At 44.3% G+C, this 25,004-nt stretch overlaps 1 protein-coding gene across 4 annotated transcripts; it reads left to right on the forward strand.

The window, feature by feature from the left end:
• The first annotated feature begins 297 nt into the window (after positions 1 to 297).
• clip1a (CAP-GLY domain containing linker protein 1a) lies at positions 298 to 24,604 on the forward strand. 4 transcript variants are annotated; one of them, XM_042706319.1, is made up of 22 exons: positions 298 to 549; positions 2,063 to 2,187; positions 2,944 to 3,163; positions 3,834 to 4,031; positions 4,884 to 4,987; positions 5,235 to 5,295; positions 8,468 to 8,572; positions 9,960 to 10,874; positions 11,197 to 11,292; positions 11,982 to 12,039; positions 12,228 to 12,311; positions 12,471 to 12,627; positions 12,917 to 13,082; positions 13,353 to 13,568; positions 14,448 to 17,048; positions 18,369 to 18,506; positions 20,416 to 20,522; positions 21,968 to 22,091; positions 22,425 to 22,477; positions 23,180 to 23,297; positions 23,472 to 23,634; positions 23,886 to 24,604. In XM_042706319.1, the coding sequence occupies exons 1-22, from the start codon at positions 439 to 441 to the stop codon at positions 23,981 to 23,983; spliced, it is 6,018 nt and encodes a 2,005-aa protein (XP_042562253.1). In that variant the 5' UTR covers positions 298 to 438; the 3' UTR covers positions 23,984 to 24,604. The 4 variants fall into 4 exon arrangements, with proteins under 4 accessions (XP_042562253.1, XP_042562256.1, XP_042562255.1 ...); XM_042706322.1 differs by lacking the exon at positions 14,448 to 17,048; XM_042706321.1 differs by lacking the exon at positions 11,197 to 11,292 and having other exon boundaries at positions 9,960 to 10,685; positions 14,448 to 17,153.
• Positions 24,605 to 25,004: the final 400 nt, after the last annotated feature.

Consider the following 25,004-nt stretch of genomic DNA (forward strand, 5'->3'; position numbering starts at 1 on the left):
CCAGTGAAATCATTTCTTCCTCTCTCTGTCACAACAGCTGCCAAACCTGCCGCGGCATCGGAGGCGCAAGATGCGGCCGGCGGTGGGGAAGAGTTCCAGGTTGGTGACAGCGTGTGGGTGAACGGCAACAAGCCGGGCGTGGTGAGGTTCCTGGGCGAGACGCAGTTTGCACCTGGCCAGTGGGCGGGCATCGTGCTGGACGAGCCCATAGGCAAGAACGACGGCTCGGTGTCAGGTGTGCGCTACTTCCAGTGTGATGCTCAGCGTGGCATCTTCACGCGGCCGTCCAAGCTGTCGAGCACCGAGGGCGAGGCCAACGGTACCCAGACTGCGCCGCCGTCCCGGGCCTCATCACCAACTCCGTCACAGACCGGATCCTCTGTTGCCACTCCGGCGGCCAAGAAGTCCCCAACAGGAGCCTACGCCGCAGGAGGGGCGATGACGCCCTCCAACCTGACGCGCACCAACAGCGAGTCGGTGTCCAACCTGTCGGACGCGGGCTCGGTGAAGAAGGGCGAACGTGAGCTAAAAATTGGAGACCGTGTGTTGGTGAGACACTCATGCTGTTAATAATGTGTAACCAAGTTGAGCTGAAAACATCATAAACCCTTTGAAAAGTTTGAGGTCTTACATAGAACTGTAAAAAAAACATTAACTTTGGGTTGGGTTCATCAATCTGATGTGTGCGGTACAGGTAGCCTTCAGGTGGCAGGCTCTCCTAAGGATGTAGAACAAATGGCCACTCATACCAAGAACAACTAGCTTTTCCTGGCCCCACAGGTTGATAATCATATTTTAAGATCAAATATAGCAAAAGCATATGCTTATTGCTATTTTATATTGCCTTAGATAAATCACTGTCAAAATTGTAAGTGGTGTATATGGAAGCCCTCGGTCACAGCAGAGTTTTTGTCCTAAATGGCACAGCTGAAAGTCTGTTTAAGAGTGCAGAAGTGAGGGGGTAGTTGTGTTAAACACACGCTGCTTTCAAAACCATGTATGTGCTCCAGATGTCTGCTGGATCATGGAACAAGAATAAGAGGCTTTTGTGAGGTAACTTTGGCAGATATCTGCTCCGTTTGAAAGCCCAGTCAACTGCTCCTCTCCCGTCATCTGTAATCCAGTGTTAACGAGAGACGTCTGTTCCCTCCTCATTAAGTTCACACATTGGACTGATGAATTCATTTATCCCTTGTTGACACCTCAGTGTGCTTTGCATCTTGGGTTTAGGGGATGCAGCTCCTGTTTAGGGCTGGTTAGCTCATCCAGGATGAGGGCTCAGGTGAAATGGGAAACTGATACAATGGAGATTTCCCAGCTGTGTGTGGAATGCTGCTTGCTCTTGTGCACAGCAGGCTGAGAGCAACAAGACACACCCCACTCTGCAACACACACACACACACACACACACACACACCCTCTGGCCCCGTTCTGGGCTGTAAATACAGACTGACCTCACAGTCACAAGATTCATACACACACACAACCACACACTATTTCACACACACACACACACACACACACACACACACTCTTACACACACATACACAAAAAGAGCGAGAGCGCACAAGGCCAGCCCTGAGGTAGTTTCGTAAGCAGAAGCTCCCCTCGTATGCACAGGAAGAGTGTTGGTGTGAGGGAAGTTTGGGGATTTCCTGTCCCAGGGGAGACTGGAGTGCTGACACGTTTTTGGCCTGCTTTTATTGTTTTATACCCACTGTTACAAAAAAGAAAAAAGAGAGAGTTTCAGACGCAGCTTCCTCTCATTCTAAACAGTTCCCGTTTTAAACTACTGACTGTTGAAATACAGTCACAAATGTGAAGTATTTAATTACGTATGAAATTGAAATGCTATGTTTATGCAAAATAGAGAAAGGGTTTTGCGGAAGTGAGGTCAGGTACTTTGTTGTCATTTCCTCTCCCTAGATATTGAACCCATTACCATGGCTACTTTCAGCTCTACTTTCATTTTAACATGCAAGTACTTTCTGAAGGAAACCATAGGGGTTAGATCATCATATCTCTGCATACCCTTATGTCATGTCTGCACTTTGTCCTCAGGTGGGCGGGACCAAAGCAGGGGTGGTGCGCTTCCTGGGCGAGACGGACTTTGCCAAGGGGGAGTGGTGTGGGGTGGAGCTAGACGAGCCCCTGGGGAAGAACGATGGAGCTGTGGCTGGAACCAGGTAAACTATAAGATACACGCACCGTCAGCACTCACAGGCCTATGGGAGCTGATGAATAACGGATGAGAACAGAACAGAAAACATCCAGGTTGAACCTAATGGAACCAGTGACACACTGTGTAACTTTCATCAATGTTTTTGGATGACTTGAATGTTCTTCCCCAGTTGTAGAGCTACAGTTTTTTCTTTTTGGTAAACTGCATCTGTAAAACTAAGCCATTTTAGTTATAATTTTTACCGTCACTGATGTTATCTGTTTGTGGAATAGCAAAGCTCGAAGTGACTTAAACCTTCTGCCATGATCAAGAATAGCAAAAGAGCGTATTCTAGTCAACAATGCAGATTTCCTTGAACGGATAACAAATGACCTACATGACATCCTCTGGCATAGCAACACTCTCTCAATTCACAGTTTCACACCAAAATGTTGGTAACCATGGCAACTGTGCCAAAGACCCTCTCGCTACTTTAATAGCTGCAGTGTGTAGCTGCTGTGGAGCTGGTTTCACTGTCTTACACATTTCTTGAGTCTCGCATACAGATACATATATTTAGGTGTGTGTGTGCGTTTGTTGGCTTGATACACTCACAAGTTTGGCAAAATAGTGAGCTACGTTGGGGAAAAGTCAGAGATCAATTAGGTGGTGGGTAGAAGGTGATGGCTGCGTATTCAGTCCAAAACATGCACACTTGACTTGATAAATTATATTGTGTCCTAACAGGAAAACTTCAAGTCCCGTTCCCTTTTAATTCCAGGTACTTCCAGTGCCAGCCCAGGTATGGGCTGTTTGCGCCTGTGCACAAGGTGACGCGCATTGGCTTCCCGTCCACCACGCCAGCCAAGGCCAAGGCCACGGCGGCACGGAAGGTGGTGACCACGCCCTCTGGCCTGAAGCGGAGTCCCAGCGCCTCCTCCATCAGCTCCATGAGCTCAGTGGCCTCGTCAGTCAGCGGCAAGCCCAGCCGCACCGGCCTGGTGAGAGATGAATCCAGATTCATCCAGAATTAACACACACACACACCACACACACATACACACTCAAACACAAAGATGCTATACCAATGGATGCATAGCGCCATGCATTATGCAACTACATGTGGTCAACCAACCTACACAAAGCCACAAATAAAGGTTATGTTCTGCTCACACTCCATGTAGTCCTTAGCAGTTTCTACTGCACACATACTGCTACTTTGTACTGATTTCTAGCCTTTCAAACACAAAAGACAAACACACACAAACCATCAGCTTCATGTGACTAATCCCCTCGAACAAGTTCTCTGGGATTTACTTGCATACAAGCACACAAAGCTAACTTTTCCTGGTAATCCAAGATCAGACCCCAAGTTAAAATGGTAGCTTTGTTCTACCTCCCCTCCAGCTGTTTAAAGCTTACAATAAGACCCCACTGGTCTGAAATATGTTTCTAATGGATTAACTGGAATGCTTTTACCTTGTGTTGGATAGCGCAGTCTGCACTAACATGCAAAGAATATGAACCATGGTAACTTAAACCCCACACAGAATAGTTGAAGTAAAATTAGGTACATTGGTTAAATTAATTAGATTAATAATTACTAAATATTATTGTAATTGTTCTAGGTTGATTCCATTTTCCCCTTTGTCCCTTCCCCATCTCCTGTAGCTGACGGAGACGTCGTCGCGGTACTCGCGTAAGATCTCTGGCACGACGGCACTGCAGGAGGCCCTGAAGGAGAAGCAGCAGCACATTGAGCAACTCATGGCCGAGAGGGACTTGGAGCGTGCCGAGGTCGCCAAGGCCACCAGCCACGTGGGCGAGGTGGAGCAGGAGCTGTCAATGCTCAGGGAAGGTCAGGAGCAGGTGAGGCCCGTTCTTACGACCAGAGGCATCAGACACCTCAAACACAGACATGACTATTAGGGGTGGGAATCTCTTGGCACCTCACGATTCGATTCGATTCCGATTCAGAGGTCAACGATTCGATTCTAAACCGATTCTCGATTCTAAACCGATTATCGATTCTAAACCGATAAAACGATTATCGATGCATCTCGATTTTTAAAACATTTGAGTTTGCTACTCAGAGTCTCAAATCACTTCCTACTTTGTGTTTGATAATTAAAGAAAATCAACAGATCTATTTTTTTATTAGAGAAAAAGTGTGTCCTTGTCACAATTATGACTTTCTATGAACAATGCAATAATCGATGCAGCTTGCATTTCAACACAAAATGAATGTGTAAAAAAAAAAAAAAAAAAAAAAATAAATATTATTATTTTTTATTTTTTTTTTATTTAAAAAAAAAAATCGATTATGAACTTTTCTGAATCGAGACAGAATCGTTCTAGAGAGAATCGAGAGAAATCGAAAAATCGATTTTTTCCCCCACCCCTAATGACTATGTCTATGTCTAAACAAACACGGTCACAAACCCTGTCATCTTAAATTATTGCATGTTTGACTGTTTGTGATTCACATGCGACTGTTCTCAAACTGTGAACATCTTATAACTGCGTTTTCAGCTGTTTATGTAATTCAGATGTACGTGTTGCCAAAGTACACCCAACTCACTTGAGATGTGATCTGGAAGAATGCGATGCTGATTTAATAAGAACTGTTCCCAGTTGCCTCCTGCTGAGTGAGCAGTAAGAGGCTTTAATGCTTGAGTGTTTCCCGTTGCCCCAATCATATGTTAAACTGGTCTTCTGCAGTATGTCATGGAGAGTGAGGCCAAGATGGACAATCTGCGTACGCTGGTGGAGGCCGCGGACAAAGATAAGGTGGAGCTGCTGAATCAGCTGGAGGAGGAGAAGAGGTAAAAGAGGGAGAGAGCAGAGCAGAGAAGTAAAGGGGGAAAGTAAGGATTTAGGGAGAGGGGGAATGGAGGCTCCTTGTACAAGGAACAGAGCCTCACTGAAGACTATAGATGTACTCTGATATCCAGAATATAATGTCTGCACACTTATGTTTCCATCAATTTGATTGAACATACAAATTCACTTATAATTTGATTGATAGTGTATTCTAGGATTGCTGACTGACTGACTTTTGAATAAAAACAGGAGGGTGGAGGACCTGCAGTTTCGTGTGGAAGAAGCTTGCATCACCAAGGGAGACCTGGAGGTAAATTTTAAACAAATGAGACACACATTCATAAAACATAATCAGATTTATTTTGCGTACAGCTGGAGGCTCGACACATGTAGACTCACAACAAGTGAGATGTGGAATCTGATGTCAATGGCAGTGGAAGGCATTTTGGGTTGTTCGGGTTGAAGCACTCACCTAATTAAAATTCTGAGGTGTAGAACTTGACAGGACGGCCCACTTTTTTGTGCTTACTCTCTACAAACCGACCTTATCTACACTTCAAAGCCAGGAGCACTCTAACTCCGCTGATAGTCACTGCCAAACTCTCATTTCGCTGATGAGAGAAAAGGGAAACGGCCTTCAGAAGAGCTTCGGCACAGAGAATGGGCCTTAAGTAGGTCCTGACCTCGATCCTTTCCCACTCCGTTATCGTACCGCATTGAGATGAATGTTAATTCATCGAGGGGCGAGGAGAAGCAGTTTAGAGTGAAGGTCTTAATGCGAGTGCCGCCTCTTTGTCCTCGTCCCTGGCTCACACACCACACTGCTCACTGTGTGTGTGTGTGTGTGTGTGTGTGTGTGAGAGCTGTCCCTGCCACCGCAGCCAACAGCACTGCTGATTTATGCAGATTTATCTGCAGTGTGTCTGCATTAAGCAGGGGGGGGGGGTGATGAAATTAGGCTATTGACCATCGACCACAGTTAGATCTCTGCCTTATTATACATTCAGGGCAAAATGAGATTCAGAGATCTGTCACCCAATCTGTTGTGTTGAAAGAAAGGTCAAGGCTAAAAGGCTAAAAGGTCAGCCACCTTAACCTGGGTAGGCTAAATGACTGATCTTTGTCAGTTGCTGTTTATTGATCTACAGCCTAAAGGTATATGGACATTCTGTTAAAACTAGCTGGCTGACTGGTGGGCAAATCTCTGGTATGGTTGAAGCCCCACACGGCTGATACAGAATATTGGGTTTGTGTCCCTAGGTGTGCGTTTCCCTTGGTGCTAGCGCCCCCTAAAGTGGGGTAGGGTCAAAATACTTTTTGGGTAATAACTTAAACAGTTCACAATTAATACATGCCTGTCTGAATAGCCAATCATGATAAAGTGTTGTTGGTTTATTCATAAGGTGTAAGAGGCGATTAGAATGTTGTAAATCTTACGTAAGAATTTACAGACAAAATTAATTTTGAAGATGGATATTTTTCTGTAAGAGACAACAAATCTGCAATAAGATGACACTACAACAAGCTACGACATGTGTTCCTTTCACATGGTTTGGTCTATCTTAAAAATTAATTTTGTCTGTAAATTCTTATGTAAGATTTACAACATTCTAATCGACTCTTACACCTGTTGGAGCTGTCAAATCATTCAACCCTTAGTGACTTGGGGCTGTTTGCACATTCTGCTTGGACCCCGATGATCGCTGCTTATGACTATATTTAGACTTATTATTATGATGGTGCATACCCCTGTCCTGTTATAAATAATGCCCTGTTATAAATAAACTTGTAGGCCAATAGGTAGCACTTTCTCTACATGTAGTATTGTATTCAAACATATTCTTGCCTTCAACTAATAATCCTACATTTTGTATACATGTATACATATTTTCCAAAACTTTGTAAACAAATGTCAAGTACAGTTATACAATGAAGCTCATATTGTTGCTTATGAATACACATTTCACATAATTCTCAGATTTAGCACAAGAATATATGTTATGAAGTCACACTCATGCTCATATTCACCACAGGTCTCAAAACTGCAGAACACAGCTCACAGATACTGCCTCACACCCTATCAGTGTATAGCCGCCACATCCACAAACTACAGGTCCTTCAATTTCCACTCAGAACAAGATATACAACTTTTAGTCTATTATTGCCAGAAACATAATCAGTAAAGACTTTTCTTGAAAGCGTTTTTTTTTTGTGCTATTGGTCACTTAATTCTTAATTATTCTTCTCATTAATGCAGCGGTCATATTATACACTGCTGTGCGGTAAATCTAGTTTTCAGTTGTCTTACTAAACAGAGAAAACCCCTCACTTACAGACTTGATGTATAATGTGTGTTTGTGTGTGTTTTGTATGTGCATGCTGTGGCTTTCTTAAACAAACAACAAAAATAAGTGAGCCAGGAGCTCAACACTATTTAACTACTGCACTGAACTGAATGACTGATGCTATGCTTATCATGACCTGCTTCATAACCCTTCTGAAAATGGAGACTTGATTGGACCTGTTTCTCGCATTTCTTCTCCTTTTCCCCTGTTCTCCATGTGTCATAGCATGAACATGTCCCCTCCTATATATCATCACTCATTCTCACTCCCACATATCTCCATCTTGATTAATTCTCATCACCAGGATAGTAAGTGCTCGTAACCCTTTTCGTATTGATCACACCTCAGAGTGTTGAGCTGCGTAGAATGAAAATGTCCGTCCCTGATGTGGCTGTGTATAGCTCCTGCCCTGAGGTGTGACCATACTATTTTGATCTGTGTGTTATGGTAAATATGTCTTTAAAACATTTTATAAGTGCATAAGGAATGTCTTACAGCAGTCCCCCTTAACATTGATGGTTTAGGAACCAGGAAGAGAGAGAGAGAGGATATGTTGACAAGGCCAGTGACACCAGACAGATTTTCCTCTGGAGTGTCCTCCTCAGTTTCTCTCCTTTCTCTCTCATGTTGAGGTCAATGTGCAAGGTTTCCATTTTGCATCACACAAATGCTGTGATTCATTCATTACCTTCACTCAACCTCCATACCAGTACTCACCCAGCTCATTCATTTACACAGACAACCACACACCCACTGCCTTCTTTGTGCTCCAGTCTCCTCTCTTCTTGTTTCTCTCTGCATGGCCTCTTGGACACAACATTATCATCAGCATTGACAGATTTCTCTCACCCCTCAGCCACACACACCCACCCTACCCAACTCAACTCCATCCCAACAGGTCCCTGGTCCCCAGCATGCATGAGCCAAACTCCAGTCCTTCCCTTCCACTTCCTGTACCTGACATCCCTCTCCACTCACACTGCATTCCGTAACCCTTCCCCCCCCACCCCCACCCCACGTCACACCAACAACAACTCCTCAACCCCCCTCTCCCCCCTCTCCCTCTGTGCATTGGGCTGGCATGTGATGGTGGCACTGGTTTGTGTTCTCTTCCTCTCCCCTTCTTGTTACTAACAGACGCAGACCAGGCTGGAGCATGCCCTTCTTAAGGAGCTAGAGCAGAGTCTGCTCTTTGAAAAGGCCAAAGCTGACAAACTCCAGAGGGAGTTAGAAGACTCTAGGGTAATGGTAATGGTATTTTGGGGGGTGGGGGGTAAATTACTGTAGTGGGGGGGGGGGGACTTTTGGGGGGATGGATCTGGGCTTTGCTGACAACGTTTCCTCTGGGTTGGACCTTAACCACAAAATGGCAGCTCTGGATCTACAATACAAGGATTTGTTTTTTGGGTGGAAGGGCAGGTGCCTCTGCAGTGTGGTACATCAAGAGGTAATACCTGAAAATGCTGCCTCTAAAAGCTTCTGCTTGTACTTAACATGCACTGTAGCTGCTGCACAATTTCACAAACACTATAGTGACCCAGGCACGCGTCTAATAACAGCTGCATTATACTCTTAGCCTCATTGGCCTTACTGCTCTGCTTGTTTGTTAGACATGGCGCAGGAATCTATAGATAAACCATCATTAGATTTGTATTATTTCAGAAGTAGCTGTGATTTCAAAAGTTACCACAAATTGTCTCTAATTGTGCATTGTCTGCAGCTAGACACATGCCCCTCTGCCTTGATCAATGATCAGTTGGAGTCTTAGAAATTTTATGCTCACTTGATAAAAGGTCCACAGGCCATTTCAGGGCAGAGTTCCAAACAGGTCTCTCAAAATGGGTAGTGGGAAAGGGTCAGTGTGTGTTTCTGTTCAAACTTCCCAACCAGAGGCAAAACCTTGACCTCTTCTCTATACCTTCTCTATACACCTTGCATTCCTACTGCATCTTACCAATTGGTTGCCATCAAGGTGTCAGCCCACCATCTGTTGGTTGTTTGTCCGGTGTTGCCCCTTGCTCCTGACGGTGACGTCTGCTTTATCCCAACCCCAACCCAGTTCCATCAGTTTTAGGTCTTGGGATAAGTTCCTACCTGTGTGTCTTTGTGTGTGCCCTTTGTTATTCCATATCCAACCAGAAGAAGGCAGTGTAAGAATAATTTAGCCTGCAAAGTTTAAAAACCCACCCCAGTGGCTGAAAAATGATAGTTATATTTCATGTTAAAACTGTAATAGATCAGCATCATAGTACGCTCTCTGGACACAAATAACATTTTATTCAGCTGGTGTGGGTTTTACATTTTTTTTGTCTTATTTCATAGAATAGGGCCTGTTAGGATTTCACTCTAGCCCTGAAATGTCCCTGTAGGACTAAGATTATGGCCCAACCCCATTCCCCATCTAGCAAACAAGTACACACACACACACCCTCACACTGGAACCCTTCATCCATCCTTTATATATATCTCATTTACAAATACATAGATTTAGTATAAAATATATTTTTTTAATTCACGTAATCACACACACACACACACACACACACACACACACACACCTTTCAAACCCCTATTGCAGACTGTTTGTGTGTGGGGTGGTGTGAGCCTTTGTGCTGTGACTCCTCCCCAGGTGGTCACCGTGTCTGAGCGGTCCCGGATCATGGAACTGGAGAGGGATCTCGCCCTACGGGACAAAGAGGTGGCCGCCCTCCGCCAGCACCTCGAGTCTGCCTCGGGCGACGGCTCTGGTACCGACCCAGCCGCCGCGGTGCTCCTTGAGGAAGTGGCCTCCCTCCGCGCCCAGCTGTCCTCTCAGGGCGCCGGGCACCAGGCAGCGCTGCAGGACCTCCGCGACCGGCTGGAGGCGGCAGAGCGGGCGCACGGCGAGGCCCTGGCCCAGCTGCAGGCGTCCTCCAGCCGCCTGAGCAAGGACAACGAGCAGCTGCGGGCACGCCTGGCCCAGGCCGAGCAGGAGAACGCCGACGTCATCGAGCTGTGGCGCTCCAAGCTCACCGCGGCCATGGCCTCCCACCAGCAGGCCATGGAGGAGCTGCGGGCCGCCTCGGAGAAGGGGGCTGGCGGGGCCCAGGCGGGCGAGCTGGTGGAGCTGCGTGGGGCCTTGGAGAGGCTGAAGGTGGAGCACAAGCTGGCGCTGGAAGAGGCCGGCGCCCGGAGAGAGGCAGAGGCCGCGGCGCAGACCCGGCAGGGCGACGAGCTGAAGGCGCAGCTGCTGAGCTTGGCCGAGGAGAAGGAGCGTCTGGAAGACTCGCTGCGCACCAGCGTGGAGAGCACCGAGGAGCAGCACCTGGTGGAGATGGAGGAGCAGCTGGGCAAGCTGCACGCAGCCGAGCTCAGGGTAAAGGAGCTGGAGGAGGGGGGGGCTGATTTAGGGCAGCAGGCAGAGGTGAAGGCCAAGGAGGCCCAGGAGCTGGCAGCCAGTCTCGAGTCGCTGCGCTCTCAGCAGACGCAAGGTAACGAGGACATGCAGGGCCTCAGAGCCCGCCTGGAGGAAGCCGAGGGCAAGGCGCATTCTCAGGAGGGCAAGGTGGGTGCTCCCTTTCCTTTTGTTCATGCCCCTCAGCCCTGTCAGTTACACCTGTGTTTTTGCACATTTGAGTTTCCATCACCGCACAGTTTACCCTGCATTAGTGTATTTGAATGGTCCTGTTCATACCACCCTACCCTTTGGTCTATGGATGCTAAAGCACTTTGAAGCAAGAAGTGCTTTCCCCCTGTCATTATAATTTAAAACATTTTAATTCTCCATTTGTGTGTGTGTGCATCTTTCCCTCCCTCCCTCCCCCCCCTCCTTCTCTCCCTCCGCATGTTCATAATGTGCACCCCAACCCCCCTGGGCGTGACCCTAGATGAGTGAGCTGAGCTCTCAGCTGGAAGGCCGGCAGCAGGAGCTGGCGAGTCTGCAGCAGGAGAAGGGCTCCCTGGAGCAAGAGCTCAGCAGCGTGGTGAGTAGCGGGCGGGTTGGTGGGGCAGGGGTAAGGAAGGAAGCTGGAGACGGCTATAAGGAAGCTGGAGGCGGCTGGAGCTAGAAGGGGTAAAGGCCGGGTTGTCATGAAAATCCTGGAACAGCAGGATCCTTGAATGAGCTTTCCTATTCAGTTTTGTTTATTTATTTATTTATTTATTTATTTATTTATTAAAACCATCCCAAAATGTTGTTGTGAATGAGTGAGGTAGTTAGGCTGGGATACCACGCTAAATAGGTTCAGTATAGTTATTAAAATTTGGTTGGATTTTGTGGAAATATTTCAGTGAGTTTATAGTGAGTTATAACCTAGATGGCCAATTGTGTCGAGAGCCTTTAAATGTTGATGTGGCATGTACACAAGTCCTGCTGATGTACAGGTCAGTTTATATCGGCCTCATTAATTCCAGTTTGTATTTGATATGACATTGGTAAGGTGTGCATGTGGTACAAAAAGAAAACATACCACTAGATGGAACTCTATCCTTTTTCACCAGCTAAACGCAGAGAACCGGTGCCTTATTCCAGGCACCAGCTGTATTGAAAGTTTGACAGGGAATGAATTAACTACAGTTCACTGCCCTAAAGACTCTTAATCTACATGTGTGTGATATTTCTGTGCTTTGCCTAACATATTTTTTTCTTTCTATTTTGCCTTTTTCTTCTCAGAAAAAAAAGCTTGTGGAAACTTCCGGCGAACAGGCTGAATCAGCACAAACTATGCAAGGTAAGTTGCATAGTTGTTCAGGGCAGCCGCACCTCATGAGGTGAAGGACTTTTTGTTATACAGGGTTCTCCTCATAGGTGCCGACACCTAGATATAAAAAATATTCCTCTCCTATGCCCCAAGCTTAATTGCACATCTGGGTGTGGAGCTTTCATTGTTGACTTCTCTCTGTGTGTTTTTTTTTGCAGAGTTACAGGAGAAGCTGAGCAGTAAAGAGGAGCTGTGCACATCTCTCTCCACTGAGTCAGAAGCACTTCAATCCCAAGTTGCTGGTCAGTGCTATATTTCGTTCCAAACACAAACCTCTATTGCATTGAGCAGGGCCTTAATAAGTGAAAGTGCAGGTCATTAGTTGCAAACCTATTTGCATACACAGGATTGCTTTGTGTATTTAGTGTAGAAGCATATTTAGGGTCTTTGTATACATGCAGGGCTGGAGAGGAAGCTGAAGGCTGGCGAGGAGAAGCTGGACCAGCTGAACAAGGGCAAGGCAAAACTGGAAAATGACTTCAGTGACATGATAAAATCATCTGGGGACAGTTCTGTCCAGCTGACAAAAATGAATGAGGATCTCAATCAGAAGGAGAGGTAGGTTTGAAGAACCAGACCTTTATGTTTGACCTCTCAATGCTGTACGACCCATATCAGTCCTGTGAATCAGTCTCAATAGATTTTTATACTGATCATTAACTAATTTGTCTGCATTGTTTGATTAGTGTTTGCAAAATGCATTGTGCCCCAGAGTTTCTTGTAACCTCTTAAGTGCAGAAGGTGCAAATGTGCTACACTCAGGAGTACCTAGATTAAAACATTAATGTTGCACCAGCAGTCTAGTGTTTATTATGACTCCTCTTCCCTCCTTCCCCTCACCTGTAAGGCGGCTGGAGGAGTTGCAGACCCAGCTGGCAGAGCAGAGGGAGCGGGTGGCCCGGTCTGAGGAGAGCAGGAGACAGGAGCAGAACAGAGCCGAGCAGGAGCTCACAGACACCAAGGAGAAGGTCCAGGGAGAGGTGTCCAGCCTTCAGGAGAAAATCACTCAGCTGGTGAGATGACCGAACACAGAACACTACCTGGAAGAGATGAGACATAAAATTGTACCTGGCTGTTAATTTGGAAATTGTTGTTAAGAGGACATTTGAAAGTCTGTGGTTTCAATGGCAGCCAACTCTGTTTCTTGTGAACCTTAAGCACCATTATGACACAATTTTAAGTACCTCTAAATATTATGTAAAATATATCTAATTATTGCTTGGAAAAACTTTGGAAGGAACTTGTGTACATTAAAGCACTCTCTGTTGCCTGGTGGTTTTCAGGAGAAGAAAGTGCAGAAAGCTCAATCCAAGGCCCAAGGGGCTAAGGCCTCCGGAGAAGAGGCTCTGTCTAAAGCCTCTGAGCTCCATGCTAAGGAGCTGGAGGAGCTTCGTGCCCAGGCGGAGGTCACAAAGAAAGACCTCAGCGACTCTGCCAATAAGAGCAAACAGCTGGAGGAGCAGGTGAAGGAGCTGCTAGTCTACAAGGACAAGGCACAGGTAAGTGCCATTTTGTTTTAGAGACCTGATCAGGTTTAATGTAGGTTCCAACAGTTGTATATTCATTTGTAGAAGATGAATTAATATGAAGTGGATGATGGGACAGACAATAAATATGACGATAAGGTCTGAAGAAGGTAGACATAGACACTCTGCAATGCACTATGAGACAGATATCAGTCAATACCAGGCTTTTTGAATAATAAGTGGTGTTATATTATTATTTTGCTCTGATGTGCAAGCAAGGCATTTTTATTGTCATGCTCACATGAAGATGACACAGGCTCAGTTTGATTGCAAGTAACCAGAATTTAGTGCTATGCTATTGATTGAATCATCATCATAAACAGTTTGATTTATTCAACATTCATGTAGATAACATTCTCATATTCATATAAAGCCATAACCTCATTTGTGATGTTTTCTTTGGATCAGTTAATGGCAGGTGGGCACCAATTGGATTTTAAAATCAAAGGAATAGACAGCAGTGTCTCTATTTATTTATTTATTTATTTGTTTGTTTGTTTGTTTTTGGGAAAGTCAGTCATGTTTCTCTGAGAGCTATGGAATATTCACACTCATGTCACTGGAGCTCTACAAGCTTAGCTACATCTTCTCCTATTGCTCAGCAGCCCAATTCCAAATTCTTTGTTGGTGTACCCCTATTTGTCTTATTTTCAGTTTTTAAACCTAAAGGTTGTTTGCCCTGCCATTCTCTCCTGGCTTTTTTGCTTGCAAAATGCCAAATTTTACCAACTGGTGGCGTTTTTATTTATTTATTTATTTTTGCTTGAATTCAGTTTTTTAATTCACGTAACCTTTCCCCTTCCCTCCCCTTCCCTTCTCTACCCCTTGTGTTTTCCACTTCATTTCCTCCAGTCTCTCAATGCTGACTTGACCTCCTCCAAGCAGGAGGCCGAACGGCTCTCTGCAGAGCTTGTAAATATCAAGGCTGCATCTGAGCACCTAACAACGGAGAGTAATGATTTGCAGGTTCAAAGAGAAGCCGTAAAGAAACAGTTATCCGATTCCCTCGAGAAAGTCTCATCTTTGGAGGCGTCTCACAAACAGCTTTCTGTAAAGTATGATGACCTGAAGACACTTAAAGAAAAGCTCCTCAGCGAAAACAAAGATCTGCTGTCGAGCAAAACCTCCCTGGACAAGGAGAAGTTGTCAACCACTGCAGAAAAAGACAAGTTTTCGCAACAGCTGCAAGAACTTGGCATCACCTTGGAGAAGATAAAGGATGAGAACACCAGTTTCAAGGCCTTGGAAGTGAAGCATCTAGCTGAAATTGCAGAACTCCAGAAGGTAAATGCTGAGAAGCAGGAAGTTCTTCAGAAGTACCAGGAGGAGATGAAACAGCAGGATGCCAACAAGAAGCAGCTGTCCCATGATCTTGAGAAGGCCTGTAGTGATCTGGATAAAATCAAAGGGGAGCTTGCCAAAAGCCATGAAGACCTGAAGTCATTAAAGGAAACTTTAGAGAAAGAACAAAACACATTTGGAAAAGAAAAGAAAGCCCTAGATGCAAAGAATGCAGAACTTAAGTCCATGGTTCAGTCCCTTACATCTGAGAAGGAAGACCTTTGTGCCAATAATGCCCAGTTGCAGGTTGAAAAAGATAACCTGAATAAAGAGAATAACAAAGTATCCACACAGTTGAATGCTGCTGTGTTGGAGAAAGAGGCCCTTGTTGCTGATAAAGTAGAATTGCAGAATAAGTTAAACACTACAAACAAGGATCTTGAGAAGTCTATGCGCGACATTACAGAGTTGGAAGCTTCCAAGAGCAGCCAGATTAAAATGCTGGAGGATATCAAGATGAGCAGTGAGGTAACTGACTCTGAGAAACTTAAGTTATTGCAGGAAAAGGAAGACTTACTTTCCACATGTAGAAAGGTGTGCTCTGAGAAGGAGGAGCTTGCAAAAGAGAAACTGGAGCTTGAAGAGAAGCTACACCAAACTGCAGATGAGGTCAAAACTGCAAATGAGAAGATCCAACAGGAAACCACAGCCTTTGCTCAAGAAAAGGAGACTCTGTGTCTGAAGGTCTCTGAAATGGAGAAGTCTCTGCAGTCCCTTCAGAAGGAGAAAACCAGCTTGGAATCCGCCTTGGGGAAGCAGGAGGCTGAGAAGGAGCATTTAGAAAAGGAGAAAGATGAATTGGTTGAGAAACATGAAAGGGAAGCCTCTGAGAAATCATCTATTACTGCTGAAAGAAATCAACTTTCAGAAGAGTTAAGTAAAACAAAGGATCATGTTGATAGATCCTCCAGGGAATGTGCTGACTTGGCGAAGGAAAAGGCCAATCTTGTTGCTGAGTTAGAGGAAACAAAACAAATGAAACTAGAGGTTGAAGGTCAGAAAACAAGTTTATTCCAAGATAAAGTAAACTTAGAAGCACAGTTGCAGAAACTCAACTCTGAGATCGATTCACTTAGGAAAGCCAAAGAACAGCTAACTGATGAGCTTAGTAAAGTGAATGTTAACAAAGATCACTTGCAAGAAGAACATGACCATCAGAGGGAGGCTCTGTCAAAGGAACGAGATATTCTTCTTTCCCAGAAAGCAGATCTTACTCAGAGTCTAGAGCAGCTTCAGAAGGACAAAGAGAGCCTGAACCAACAAGTTCAAGAGCTTTCCTCTGAGAAAAAGTCTCTCTCAGAATCAAAACACCTTCTCGAGGCTCAGCAGCAGACCTTGAACAAAGAAAAGAATGAACTCTGTTCTACCAAGGCTAACCTTGACAAAAAGGTTGGGGATCTTGAGAAACAGTTAGCCAGTTTATCTCAAGAGAAAAACACCCTTCATGAGTCAGAATCTAAACTTAAGGTTGAAATATCTTCTTCCCAAGCTGAATTTAAAGCACTTACAACAGAAAAACAGAATCTAATGAGTCAGTTTGAGCAGCTAAAAATCGCTCATGAAAAGGTGCTTGCTGAGAAGCTGAACTTGCAGGATGAAAAGGCTGAATTTGAGGCCAAACTACAGGAGTTTAACGATCAAGCCATGTCTGGTGCTCAGACTGTAGATGAAATGTCTGTCAATCTCAAGAAAGCCAAAGAAGAGAAAAATGCTTTGGCTAAAGAGGTGAAAAATCTTAAGGCTCAGCAAAAACAAAGTGATCAGGTGAGATCAGACATGGCAGTGGAGAAAGAACTCCTCTCTGGTAAATTGGAAGACCTTCAAAGAGAGGCCACTGCCCTGTCCAAGGAGAGAGCTGACATACAGTCTTCTCGCTCCAGCCTAGAAAAGGAAGTCTTGTCCCTGCGCCAGACCCAGGCAACCAGTGAGAAGGAACGCTTGGAGCTCCTGGGTAGATTGGAAGACCTGAAAGTCTCACACGCCCAGCTTGAGGCAGACACCCAGACCCTCCGTGCCTCAGTGGCCATGTTAGAACAGAAGCAGCGAGCATCTTCGGAGGAGGCCTCTTCATCGTCCAAAACCCAGGCCGAGGCGGCATCCACCCTTGCCAAGGTGCAGGCAGAGAAGGAGATCTTACTCAAGGAAAAAGAGGAGGCCAACCACAAAATTGCTCAGCTTGAAGCACAATGCAAAAACACACTTGCAAAGCAGCTTGAGGTACTTCGCTACTAACAACCTTCACCCAAATAACCAACACTGCACCTGCTTGGGTCATGTGGCACCTCTAACTGCATGCTTACACTCCACTGCATGCTTACACTCCACTGCCTTGGCTTTTTCTAATTTCAACCTCTAATCCTGTTAATTTCTTCCACTGGATTTACAAAAAGCACTAACTTTTCTCTCAATCTGTCGTAGATAGACATTCCTGTGGGCTTAGAATGTGATCTGTTCCACTGTGATCTACTGCCATTGCAGGACTATCACAAAGGGTGACAATTACGTTGATAGTGGAGTTCAGGGCAATAATTCATTTGGAATTCACTCTGGTATTGAGTATTGAACTTGGACAATTGGACAATTTAATCATATTTTGGTTTTCTGAAGCCTTTTAAGACTCCACTCATTAGAATTTAGATTGATTCACTCTAGCACCAGATTAATTGCACTGTACATAACCATTCTCTGACCACAGGATCTAACTTGTTATAGTTCATAGTTAGCAACCCAACTAGCAATGCCGAGGAATCAAGGTGTCAAAAATGAAATGCAAACAGGCCTGGTTTTCAGTAATCAGAATGTACAATGATATAGAAGAAGTAATTGAAGCAATCCCGCAATTGGCTGAAGCATGAAAGTAATATTGCATGACCAAAGCAATATTGCATAGACCGAAACCATAATGCCGACAAACCTGCTTGAACAAGGTCTGAAAATGGTTTTACAGTGAGGAGACAGATTTATGGTTAATGGTTCAGACCAGGTATTAGAGAGTGGCCCCTATACTGTACTAACAGGGGTAAACATCTCATACATACCATTTACTAAATGAATTAATGCTCATCACGCACTCACTACCATTTTTGTAACGTTTTTCTACATGTTCACTCATCAAAACCCATGTAATTCATCTAATGGGGTATAGAAAGGTTCTGTTAGTGTTAAACCTCCCTCAGATCTTGTGCTTCAGATTTGTATGGCATGATAATTTGGTTAGCATCTACCAGTTATTCGGTGTACAGTGTAGGAAAATGATTTGCCAAAGCCTGGAGCACCTTCAGGCACCTGACCCCAAACCAGGACACATGTCATGCCACATGTCATGGCATCGGCAGTGTGACGTGTGTCCTAGGGGCCAGGCTTGAGCCTGCCTTAAATCCTGGTTCTAAAGCATGTGTTCTAAGGTGACTGTGTTTGGCCCTCGGTGCCTAGGCTGCAGAGAGCGCCGGGCAGACGGCTGAGGCAGTGGAGAGGCTAACCCAGGAGAAGGGCAGTCTGCAGCAGGAGAAAAGCGAGGCCCAGGCCCTAGTAGAGGAGCTCAAGGTTTCCCAGCAGAAGCTGCAGAGTCAGGTGAGTGGGGAAGAAGGAGCTCAGGAGGATTTTTTCCTTCATCCACTGATTTTGTAAAGGTAGTGTGTCTTTGTGACAGTTTTAGACGGTTGAAACAAAGCAGATTTGATGCAAAACTAGATGATATGTGAATAATAATCCTATTTAGGAGGAGGGGGGGGGGGTGCAGTGCAAGATGACAAGTTGCAGTGTGAGACATCACACCAGAAAATCATTCCCCATGGACTAAAAGAGCTGGAGCATGCAGACTCCTCAGCCACTGTGTTGTTAAGAATAGCACAAGACCAAACAGTGGCAATGTGATAATGGTGATCAAGAGGTTGACAAAGAAAGGGATGGGAAGGAGATAAGAGTTTAGGGGGAAATTGAGACAGGGGTGGGACGGGGAGATGTTTTACATAATCCAGCAGCATCTCAAACTTAGCTAGTGACTCTAAGCTTGTACTCTTGAAAGAACAAGCCATGAAGCACTCTCTCCTGCGTTGATGGTGGCTCGTGTATTATTGATAGATTTATTTGTGTACGAGCTGAGGGACCAGAAGAGAGGGTAGAACAAGGGAGCAGTTTGGATCTACAGGGGTAGGAAGACGGAAGGTAGTTTTAGACATGCAGGTGGGGTGCTATAGAAATGTACTAATGCCTCAGCAAAGATGCTACAGCCTCAACTCCTCCTGTGCTCAGGTACTGTCCTGTGTTGGTGTGTGTCTGGGCTTTTATTTATATGTTGCATATATGTGGCTTTAATCAGTGACGTTCTCTGTCTACAATGACAAGTGAGCAAGGTGTGCTGAGATGTGACCTCTACCCAAAATGTTGGACGTTTTGGTGTCGATTGAAATATAGATCCAGGAGAGAGCTGTGATGCTGCTGTGCTGTTTTTAGATGGTGACTTTGGTGAATAGAGCTGTTTTTTGTAGTGTACAGCAGACACAGACACACAGAGAAGCCTGGCAGATTAACCAAAAGAGAATCATTATGGGGAGTAATATAGGTTGTTGTGTATAATGTATGGAAAATGTATGGAAGTCCTAAAATCCCTCATCATGCAGTGTAACTTCAAGAAATGTAGATGTGTTAGTTGAAAATGTAGCCTACATTTTTCTTTAAGCTGTCACATAATATAATGGCATTCTGCTTTGAGATAACTCAACAAAGAATCATTCCGTCTGTATGGCCATACTGAATGACCAATATTTAAATTTAAACGTAGAATAAAAAATAGGGATTCTATTTATGATTCAAAGCATTTAAGTACGCTTCAGAAGTACTTGTGAAACTCTTGTTATTCTTCAAAATATGCTCAAAACATAGCATAAATGTCTACATTTTATTCACATCCATCATCTACCATGTGAAAAATTTAAATCCTACACAAAACTGTTCACTGACTGGGCGTCCTTGCTGATGTCACTGTGAAATCTTCTTTAATGACTGATATCAGAAGCATTCTCATCCCTGGTATGAGTCATTATTAGAATTGCCAAAATTTCACATATAATTGACTTCCCTTTCCTGTTCAAGTCCTTAATTGCATTTGCTGTAATCAAGACCAGTGACTAACAAATAAACTAACTAAGCCATAAGGTAGTGATGTTTTTGATTGGTACATGAACATATGGATGTGGTAGTATGTGGTGATTTATTGTATATCATAACCTTAGCAATAACTATTTGTCCGATTATTCTCCCATTCACTCCTCATGTAAGTAAAAAAAAAAAAAAGAAATTGCCTACAGTAGTCTTCATAATTATTTTGGCTTTATTGTATTTACCTCAGCTGTTAACAGTGCTCAGTGTTTGCCTAAAGGCCAGGTGATATGGCGGTTAGCCTAGGGATTCATAGATATCTGGGCGTCTGTGATCCAGTACCACTCTTGTCTGTGATCCAGTACCACTCTTGTCTGTTTAGCTGGAGGCAGCGACGCAGCAGAGCTCTTCCCACCAGGAGGAGCTGACCAGGTCCAAAAAGCAGCTGAGCACCGAGAGCCAAAAGATCAGCAGCCTGTCCAAAGAGATGTGAGTATGACGGCACTGGAATAATAATAAGACATGTATAAAAGAGAGGTAGGCACACCCAATAATATTTGTCAGTATTTGAACCTTTGCTGCAAACGCTGCAAAAGACTGATTGCAAACCCCCTGTGTCCAGGTTCATCTACCACCTCTAAATCTGTATTTATAATTCTTTAGATTGGGGGATAGATGTCCAATATACATCTCTGTATTCTGAGACCAAGACAGGTTCATATTGTTTTAGGATGATCTTCTGAGACTCTTGTAGTGTTACATAACTGATGATTTTGGAACAGACATCAAATGTTGTACATAACAAGCACACTTTCCATGACGAGTAAGGCAAATGAATAAGTAAGGAATGTCGCATTTAGTAGACTACTCTTGAGTAACTTGGTGTGACTTGCTGTAACAAATGGCAAGTAGTACGCCATCAGCACTGCACTTTAACTCAGAAATTGAATATCAGGAGAACTTTTGGAAAAAACAATTGTATATAATGCATGATTGCACTTTAAGACCGTACTGTTTGTGGCCCATTATTTAAACATTGCTTCAAATATATAGTGCAACTCTAATACACTAATATGCAGTTATACCCGAGGCCAGTTGGAGTAGTAATACTTTATTTCTGTGAGCATTATCTGTCTTTGGCACAGCGTGAGTACCACCCTGCCATCGTTACAGGTCTGTGTTCATCAGCACTCATGCCCTCATTTCACTGGCGTAGAGGGCAGGCTAAAGCCTCTCCACTGGCACTGCAGAGTCTCCCTGCTGTGCTCCAGCAGTAGTGCTGCTGAAATGACTGATTTGGAAATGTCCATCTATTAGCCTCTAACTGACTTCCTATTATAGACTCTGGCGTCTGTATTAACCTGTCATTACTTTCTGCTTCCGAACAGAACTGTATTTTCATCAGAGGCTTTCTGCTTAATTAAAGCACTATTACAAATTGATGAAATATTGATGTCAGAGGTTATAGCCTGTGTCTCTTAGCCTGTCTAACATGTATTTAAAGTGTCACTTTAAATACACTTAAGACCTGCCCGAGAATGCTGAAAAAAGTGGAAAGCAAAGGCATTTACAAATTAGCACCTTTGGATTTAAATAACCAAATGCTGTTGGACTGAAGAGTGTGCAAGTATAGGACTTGGATACAGATATTCAAATGTAGTCTTGTATGTATGATTGATTTTGGATGGCAGTGTCTGCTATGTAGACAAGGTAAGGCAATCATTCATTCTGAGTTATATCATCATGAGTCACATGAAAGTTAAGTAGTTTGGTGCAAAATGTTCAGCTGAGGTACATTGCGATTATAGAGAAAATCTGTTTCTGATCAAATGGTTAGTTGACCAGATTCGTGTTTCACTTCACTACATTTGGATACCATCATTTGACTAAGTGTTCGTCCTGGTGATGTTTTGTATGTTTCCTGTGTCATGTAGTGAAGAGCTGAAGACGTCCGCCTCTGAGCAGGCTGGTCGGCTGGAGGCTCTGGAGAAGGAGAAGGCCTCCCTTTCTGAGGAGCTGGCCAGCAAACGGCAGGACAACAGCAGCCAGGGGAAGAAGGTACCAGAGTGTTCCTCACCCGCAACCATACGGCACCGCACACTGTCCAGATAAACACTCACCTCTAATGCAGCAACAATACAACAGAGCCTGCCTACACTGTCGATCTCACGTAGGATTTGGTATTTCGTAATATGTGTTAAACTACTCACTGTAATAACAAAATCTAAAATCGGGGTGGGGTGGGTTGCCCTTTTTCAGGTTTGAGCAACTGACCCATAAAATGTCTGTGCACGTCCCTATTCTCAGACCAGTGCAACAAACTAAAAGGGACTTAGAATGCTCCATTTTCTCTACTCTCCCTGATCTGTTTTTTAATTTTGTCCCCTGCAGCTTGAAGAGCAGTGTGCCACTCTCAGCAAGCAAGTCAAGGAGATGAAGAAGAGGTAAGGAACCGCAGTGATCCAGAGAGGCCTCTTGGCTCTGAAGGCATGGGGACTATGAATCATCATGTCTTTTGATTGGCCACTTGAAGTATGCTTCCTCTTAGCCAACATGCTGCTTCCCCATGCCATGTTTATATGTGCAAGGCTGCTTTGTGTCGGAGGGTGGCTTTTGGCCAGTTGTCTCTGCTGCTTGAATCCTTCCTAATGTTTTGCTGTTGCTTGCTTCTTTCTTGTCTTTGGTGCGAAAGCTTTCCTGGTAATGGGTACAGGTATTTATGTCGCTCCTGCTTACCTCATTTCATGCTGAGAGCACTGTGGCTATTGGACGCAGCCAGTTTCATCATTTTTGTAAAAGCCTTCCCCAGGTTTTAGACACCCATATTCTCTCAGCCCATTTGTCCATGTCCACAACCTCTTTTTGTGTCCGTGTTTGACGAGTACTTTGATATTTAAGTTAAGATATAAGTTTGCATTCCCCCCACCTCCTTTCACTATGTAGATACTCCTTTGACAATCATATGAACAGTGATAGACACGACATCTGAAACACCAAGATCTAGACTATGTTTGACATTTTTGCACATTGGATTTTTGGTTCATCCTTTGACTCTGTTCATACTCCCAACCCTGAGTAAAAGCGATCCCGTCTGTCTGTCTGTCTGTGTGTCTGTCTGAGCCCCTTGTTCTCTCTGTCGTGAACAGGGAGGGTACACAGAAGAAGCAATCGCAGGAGGAGAAAGCCTCGCTCCAACAATCAGTCCAAAAAAGCAGTGCCTTGATCACAGAGCGGGACAAGGAGCTGGTGAAGCTGAGAGACGAGGTGAAGCACCACACACTGAATAAGAAGGAGGAAATAATACGGCTTTTCAGTTTTTTGTCAGTTGTGACATTTGCCTTTTGTGTTTACTCATGTGTAGGACATAATCATTTTCTGTCCATGCATATATGTTTTGTGTCTGTTCATCCATCCTAATGTCCCCCACCCTGTGAGCAGGTCTCAGAACTGCAAAGGGAGAGTGCGGCAGCTAAGTTGCTGCAGGTGGCCGTCCAGATGCTGGAGACTGAGAAGTCTCGGCTGCAGGAGCGCATCTCCAGCCTGGAGAAGAGCCGGACAGCAGCGCCAGCCACAGCAGCCGTAACCACGGACACCAGCCCAGGTAAAGACCAACCTCCTTCAAAAGAGCTCTACACTCTAGCTCTCTCAGGTAGCCTCTATTGAGTTCTTGCAGTCGAGGTGTTTATCTTTACTGTGAAGTGTAACCTACATAAGCCAGTGGATCATTACAAGTAAAGATTTATAATTAACAGCAGTACCAACTACATAACATTGTGTCACCTATGGCAAGATTGTTTTGTTGGGTAAGAATGTTTCCATTAATGTAGCGTATGACGTGGCTGTTCTCTACAGGTGACTCTGCTATGGACCAGCTGAGCGAGGAGAAGGAAATGTCCGATAGTCAGGTACACAGAATTCTTCCCAATGTCGCAATAGTAATCGGTCATTAGGTAGAGGTATATGTTACTTAAATTACTTTGAAAAGAATTGTACGTGTCTTGTATCCAGTTGTACTTTTTTTTTTCTTCCTCTCTGTCTGTTACATGTCATAGTAAGTGTAGCTTCATGAAGGATCAATATGGTTCATATGTGCACTTCCTGAGTACTTGTCAAACATATTTCTGTGACTCTAAAAATGTATCTGCTTTGCTTGACTTGCAATGAATCCTTATGAAGCTACACTTAAATATAAGCCAAGAGCCAGACATCGTTGTTCACATATTTCTGTCAAGCCATACCATACAAAAGCTGGGCATAGACACATTCCAGATGCTGCCAATCAGTATGTTTGTTAGATCATGATGTAGGTTCGCCCAAAGCCCAGTATCATGGGTATAACATTCAACCTTTGATTGATATCATATGGCCTACTGAACTTACCTATTGACTTAATTGCCTAAAGATAAGAGAAAAGTGAAAAAAAAAAAATTTGTAGATCACTTCCCCTAAACCTGTGTGACATAACGTGTTTGTAGACTGCATAAACTGAAAATTAGACATTAACGCCTGAAAGTATTTGAAAGCCTGTAAGTGTATGTGACTTATTTGGCATGTGCATATTACTCAAGTGTTCTGTCAGAAATGCTCAGATCTTACCCCGATCGGCCTGACCTGGCACTCTGCTGGATCAGACCACACAAATTTGAATGTGGAGGACCTTAAGCCTTCCTCTTACTCAAAACAATGTCAAAAACCCGTTCTCCAATAAATATCTGAAATGATCACATAAGAGGACATTTTCACAGTCCAATCTAACAGTACTTTATTTTGGAAAGTGTTTTTGACATTTTTGGAATGGATGCAGTGGATTAGGTGGGGGGCTTTCCTGATTTACTTTAACTGCTCTTTGCTACCCCCTGCTGGTTTAAAGCTGGCCCTGCCCTCTTAGGCCCTCTCAAATTGCCACTTTCCCCATCTGTGTCTTGTGCATTTTGATCTTGCCAGAGGTGGGTCTTGAATTTGTTTTAACGT

Source organism: Clupea harengus, unplaced genomic scaffold, assembly GCF_900700415.2.
Source record: "Clupea harengus unplaced genomic scaffold, Ch_v2.0.2, whole genome shotgun sequence".
NCBI lineage: Eukaryota > Metazoa > Chordata > Actinopteri > Clupeiformes > Clupeidae > Clupea > Clupea harengus.